The sequence below is a fragment of the Eretmochelys imbricata genome, chromosome 13 (genome assembly GCF_965152235.1).
Source record: "Eretmochelys imbricata isolate rEreImb1 chromosome 13, rEreImb1.hap1, whole genome shotgun sequence".
NCBI lineage: Eukaryota > Metazoa > Chordata > Testudines > Cheloniidae > Eretmochelys > Eretmochelys imbricata.
Window position 1 is genome coordinate 31,136,250 of NC_135584.1, and position 6,576 is coordinate 31,142,825.

The following is a 6,576-nucleotide window of genomic DNA, read 5'->3' on the forward strand; positions in this document are numbered from 1 at the left end:
TGGAAGAGCCCCCCATAAGCTGCTGCCACAGGGTAGGACCAGGATGGAGTGGGCAGGAGAAGCACTTCATCACTGTCAAGGGCACAAATAAGTAACAACTCAAATACGTCCCTCTCCCAGAACCAGTCTGCCTGATACAGAGAGAGGTCATGATGCCAGCTTACGATCCTTTCACGGCTCAGCTGTGGGAGAATCTGTTCCCTGGACTTCGTGCGGTGCCCCTTTTTGCCTTTACAAAGGGCTGGGATGTGCTGTGCTCTGCAAAGATAGCCCTTTACCAGGCTGGATTCCCTTGGCAGAGCTGTGTGAGTGACCCATCAGCAGAGCCGTGGCCCAACAGGAGAGACACAGTCAGTTCCGGAATAATCTACAGCACAGGAGAGCAGGTACCTTTTCGAGGGGGCTTTGGACCCCCAAGACCTGCTCATCCTGATACACATGCTCATGCCCAGCCACCGCGAGACCCAACACTGCTCCCTGCACACCGGGAGGAGCTGAAATTGGAGGTGCAGCCTGGGCTGGGAGTCTCGGGCACATGCTTTGTGCGCACTGCTGGTAACTTCCAGTCTCAAAGGCCAGCAGTTGCTCAGGAGGGCAGAGTCAGAGTGCTCCGGAAACTCTCTCCATCAGGGGGACATGCAGTGGAAGATCCCTGAGCCCCAGCCCTGGCTCCCCACATCAGAGTTACAGGTCTTTCCCACTCTTGTCCCAGAGGCCTCATGAGAGCCCATGGGGCAGCACGAGAGCCATTTCCTAAGCTGTTCTGATGTAATGAAACTGATGCAGAAAGTGCAGGCCCCACAGAAGGAGCCAGACACCCCAGAGCAGCAGCAAATGGGAAAAGCAGAGAGGTCTAGCTGGCCCCTTGCCTTCAACTGGCCCTCTGAAAACGGAAGGCAAGCTAGGGGCCATGCCCAGTACTCTAGCCCCAGAGCCTGCTGGGAGTGCGGGAGGAAGGTGATGGGAGAGCTCACCAGGCAGAGCACAGGTCTGTCTGGGCAGCAGAGTGTTGTGGAGGCAGAGATGTGCAGAAGTGCTATCTCAGAGTCTCCAGTTTTAGGACCCGTTGATGTCAACCCACAGTCTAGTCAGGGCACATTAGGAGTTTTGCCCCAAGAAATATGGTTTTAGGCAACACCACGAACGAGTCTAGCGTACAGCAGGCTGTTTGCTAGGACCCCAGGCAGCAGGACTGCCACTCTCCACCGGATGTGCACTGGCTCACAGAAAACTCGCTTGCCAGGGGGATTTGTGCCATGATTTTGCAGGGAAAAGAGTCCATAGCCCCTTGGACCCATCTCTCCTTCTTCTCCTGCAACTCCTGCCGCACAGGACTACCCCAACATGCTAGATGCCAGCCACACAGGCAGGAGGATATCGCCTGCCCCAAAGAGCCAGCCATGAACGAAGACTGGCTCACAACCAGTGTGACTATGTTCAGCTACTGCAAATGGTAATGGCACTGGGCTGGGAGCCAGGAGACCTGGGTTCTGTTCCCAGCTCCACCCCAGACTTCCTGGGGGACTTTGATCAAGTCACTTGCCTCTCCGGGCCACAGCTTCACAAGCTGTGAATCCCCCTAGGAATTTACACTGCCCATATTTCCACACTACCTGACACCCTGCACAATAGCAATGCGAGCCCAGGCGAAGGCCTCCTGGGGAGTCTCCAGACCTCCCTCCCAGGGCTTCAGTCCTTCACTGCCCAGCGTGTGTGGCATGCCCCATGCACAAGGCAGGGGAGAGGTGCCTGTGTCAACAGCAGGGCTGGGGGAGTGGGAAAGCAGGGACAACAGCTGGCAAAATCCCAACAAGAAACCCACTCGCTGGTTGTCAGACCAGTTCCTCAGAGTAAAAACAAAGCCTCTTAGCACAACACACTAGCATCCAGTTATTGTTCCTTGGCTGACGTGTGCAAGTGACCGTGAGCTCTGCCCCAGTTCCATGGAAGTTACACCCCTCACAGCAGCCCCGCTAGGCTGGGGGGAGAAAGGGCTGGGGCAGGGTGACAGGAAAGGAACCTGCCAGCCCAAGACCCTGGTGTAGTCCAAGAGGCTCTGTCCCCAAAGGTTTAGTCTACCTCATGGCACCCTGCACACAAGGAGCTGGTAGCCTTAGTCTGTGGCTCAGTAACTCGGCCTTTCCTGGCAGCCTCTCCACTGTGCAGCCCCAGCTGTCCAGCAAGGGGGAGTGAATGATTCATCCCGAGTTCACCCTTAGATCTAATCCTGGCATTTCACCCCAACCGCAGCGCACGGAATGCAGCCTGCTGTCTAGCCGGCTCTGCCCAGCGGGCAGCCCAACCTCCAGCACAGGGCATGTTCCCCAGCCAGCCCGCCCAGCTTCCCAGGCTGTGTCCTCAGTCCCCGAGTCCACACCCAGTAGCCGGTGCCTGCAGGGCAGAGAGCTGCACAGCAGTTACGCAGGAGAAAGTTGTAGGCAGTACAAAGCCTTCCCTACCTTCCAGGGTCTGGCTTCCTCTCTGCGCTGCTCTGCCCGTTGCTCTTCTCCACCTCCTGCAGCAGGGCTGTTTGGACGGGGCTGTTTCTCCCATCACTGCTCGTGCTGTCCGTGTGCTGAGGCCCCCTGCAGTCAGACTGGGACCTGCGTTTCATGGCCTGGAGCTGTGCAAGTGGCACGATGTCACAGCCCTGTGGCCGGTGCCATACTGTTTGCTGGGTGATGGCGTTGTAGTAATAGAAGCGGTTGTTGTTCTGGTCGAAGAGCTCCCACCATTGCTTCTGGTCCGACTGGCGAACTCTCAGGTTGGGAGGTGGCTCCCAGCCGCACTCACCGGTGGCCAAGTTGACATACATTCGCTCCCGAGAGCGGGGCTCGATGATCTCCACCCAATCCGAGCTGCAACAGAAAAGAAAGGCACAGTCAGACTGGACTGGGGGCACAAGGCAACGCGAGGGCATGCAGCCAGCTGCCTGTCAGTCCCTGGGCCAGGGCTCGGGGTAGGAACAGGCAACCAGGCTCTGGATCAGAAACGGTGCTCAGTGTTCCAGTGACCTCTGTGAAGGGGGAGCTATATTGGGCTGACACCTTTTTGGTGGAAGGAGGCCTACACAGTGTTTCACATCCTACTTACTGTTTGGACCCGCAGGACAGTAAAGTCCCGGCTGCATGTTCAGCTGGAGGAGCATGGGAGGTGTCAGGTTGTTACAGTCGCCCCAGCACCGCAGGCAAAGGGAGGCAGCTGTTCAATCCTTAACAAAGACACCTCTTTCCAAAACAGCAGTTAGTCACTGACACTGGTTAAACATGAACCCGGGTTTAAAACAGTGTGACCAACACTCTCTTCCCCACTTAGCTCCGCTTTCCCTTGATTAGCCATTTGTTTCATACACACTCGTTCTCCAGTCACGATGGAGCCTGCTGTCCTCCAGAGGGCCTGATTTCTCGTCTAACAACACAAGAAGAAAAACCCCTTTGTTTTCAGCCTGGTCTTCCAGGCGCTATCAGAAAATGCAGAGAAGGGCACATGCCCTTTCAACAAAGCATCTAATAGCTCAGACTGCCTTTCTGCTGAGCCGATGAGGATCATGCAGAGGGGTTACAACAAGCCAGAATGGCAATGGCAGGGCAGAGCACCCATAGGCGGGGGGCATTCACGTCTGAGAGCCAGGAAATGCCAAGCCATGGCTCTCACATGCATAAACAAAGGCTCCAGGTGTGACCCAAGTGTTGCTGCTTTGTCAGGGAATTTGCAGCCACCACACATTGCACAGCTGCAGGAAATCGGGCCTTCAGGACCGGCCCTGCCCACAGACTGGCATCTGCCTACAAGTGTGAATTACAGCCTATGTCGTTCAGTGCCGATCTGGTGAAACAGAGCTTTGCTATTTCAGATTCAAAGTGCCCTATTTTGGTTTAGCTGAAGTGGGATTTTTATCACTGACGTTAATGGGGGAACTGGATGTTTCACACTTGGCCACTCATTTAAGTGCCTAACTTTAGGGTCCTGTTTCTGAAAGTCTTGGCCTTCATCCCCATGCAGTTTGACCAAGGGATCTGCAGTCTGCCCATCTCTGAGGCCTCTTCAAAACTGTATTGAATTAAAAGCACAAACTGCTCAGACACAGCACTTGGTTCACTTTCATCTGAACAAAGGGCTGCAAGAACTCCTCTCCTCTGCACAGGTGAGTCAGGAAGGAGAGGGCTGGATCTGGAGAGACCAGCCCATAAGATGACTCCGGAGAAAGGTGACTTCAGGTCACTTCTTTCATGGGAAGGAGCTGGCAAGACTTTCCTGGAGAAGGTGCAGAAACACAACCAGTGGTGATGTGCTGGAACAAGCATGGCTGATGGTGTGCTTAGAGTACAGCACAGCAACAGGTGCCCAGGGCCGGCCCGCAGGGGTTTCATTTACAAGGATCTCTCCGAAGGTTTGGCCTGCTGGGGAAGCCAAAGAGCTGAAGGAGTTTTCTTGCAGGGAGGAGAAGATACAAGACCTACAGAATTGAGATACTGTGCACCACTAGAATACACAGGGCAAGCAGGACAACTCAAAAGCTCATCTGATCACAGAGAGCGGGACTAACAACCCATCCACAATGAGCTCTCTGCCTGGGCTGGTACAACAGTAAACAGCCTGGCCAAACACCCAACAGACGAGCACATTGGGAAAGACATAGTACACCCCGCATTAGGCCCAGTAGTAGGCCTGAGTAATGGGCAGGGGCCAGGAATGCGATGGCAACACTGGGCTACATCTGCAGATTGTTCCCTAACATCTGCATTCATCTGCAGGGGCTTAGCCGCACTTCACGGCACTTCCTGAGAGGAGTTTTAAGAGCCCTACTCTTAGATATTAAGTTTCAGAGTAGCAGCCGTGTTAGTCCGTATTCGCAAAAAGAAAAGGAGGACTTGTGGCACCTTAGAGACTAACACATTTATTTGAGCATAAGCTTTCGTGCGCTACAGCATCCGATGAAGTGAGCTGTACCTCATGAAAGCTTATGCTCAAATAAATGTGTTAGTCTCTAAGGTGCCACAAGTCCTCCTTTTCTTTTTGCGAATACAGACTAACACGGCTGCTACTCTGAAACCTGTAAGGCACTAGGCTGGTTAGTCAGGTGATATTCATTAGCCACTGGGGGTAACTGGGCCAAACGATTCAGAAAACCCACCAACTCCTTCACAGTTCCCACGCTTGGGTGCTGGCAGTCGTTTTACCTCCCTTTACAATTAATGTCTCCCCACAGCATTCAAGGCAATTCTCACTTCTGTTAACCCAGGTATAGGTGGGGCTGGGAGTGAGAGCCAGGCACTCCAGACCCGTCAGCATCTCTCCTGAGGACACTGTTGTCTTGCAGAGCCTCTCTGGGGTTAGACACAGAACACGGACATGAAGGCCCTTCACCTAGAACATTGCATCCCACCAGAGAACTACCCTGAGCCGGGCCCTTTTGGTTTGGAGATGAAGATCAAGCACAAAAATCCCCTGCTGCCTGTACCACGGTCATGCTGCAGGGCACAGTTACACACTGACAAGGGCACATACACAAAGCGCAAACCAAACCAGCCCCACACAGCTCACCAAGTTGCAAATTAACCCTTTCATGTGTGTTCTAAGTTGTAAAACACTCCCATTGCAGCTGGTCCTGGGCAGCGTAACATGTTAAAACACTGCCAAAAGCCAAGCCAGAGCTGACAAGGGTGGACTTTGTACATAAAATCCCTTCCTCGTGCCTTTGGGCCAGAGAAGAGAGAAGGGTAATTAACTAGGGACAGTCCGACCCACAGGAACAGCACATTCTAGTAGAGGGCCCTCCACAGAGAATATTCTGATCTCAGATCCCAACGGTTTATATCTAGAGGGCAACAGCCAGCTTCACTGCTGAGGCGGAACATGAGGAGGGAAGCAGCCTCTTGGACAGCCAGGATCCAAACCACTTTGGGCTTTAAAGACCGACAGCAGCTCCCTGAATGGCACCTGGAAGGGATCAAGAAGCCACTCGTGCACCAGGCGCTTTATGGCCATTCCCGATCAGCTGTTGAAGCTTCTGGCTGGTTTTCACATGTAGCCCCATGAAGAGCATATTGCAACCTCCAGCCTGGAATGAGCATCAGGAATGCCAGCCAGGAGGCCGCTGCAGGACTCATACAGGGAACGGGGAGGGCCTAGCAAGATGTAGCTGTGTGGACAGAAAGAAAAGGCCAGATCTCAGGCATGTTATGAACACAGCCCAGCCGTGAGGGCAAGAGAGAGGGAGGATCCAAAAAACATTATGGGCATGAGTGACAGGGTGGTGTTGCCAGCAGTGATAAAGAGACGGGGGAGTATAGTGATCAGGGGTTCCATTTCAGCCAGGCCAAGCTTAAAGCTGACCAAGAGAGATTCAAGAGGAGCTGTCAAGACAGCCTGAGGGGAAGAACTGCATCGATAGACACGGGACAAGAGTGGAGATGTATTTTGTGGGAGAGGGCAGGGAGGGATGCGGTCACTTGGGCCAGTGGAGGATCTAGAAGAGGTGAGTTAGGCTAGCAGTGCAGAATAAGTGACTTGCATCATGGCTCAGCAAGGGAAGGAAGAGGGAGTTTCACAGTGTTTACATACACCAGAAAAATG

General features: G+C 53.7%; 1 protein-coding gene across 1 annotated transcript in view; it reads right to left on the reverse strand.

Annotated features, from left to right (window-relative positions):
• The window catches only part of LOC144273814 (rho GTPase-activating protein 39-like), a 72,401-nt gene extending 66,413 nt beyond the window's left edge, over positions 1 to 5,988 (reverse strand). The window contains exons 1-2 of the mRNA XM_077832517.1: positions 5,921 to 5,988; positions 2,460 to 2,858 (exon numbers count right to left, since the gene is read on the reverse strand). Coding sequence (XP_077688643.1) covers positions 2,460 to 2,858; positions 5,921 to 5,988 — 467 coding nt within the window. The remainder of the gene's footprint in view (positions 1 to 2,459; positions 2,859 to 5,920) is intronic.
• Positions 5,989 to 6,576: the final 588 nt, after the last annotated feature.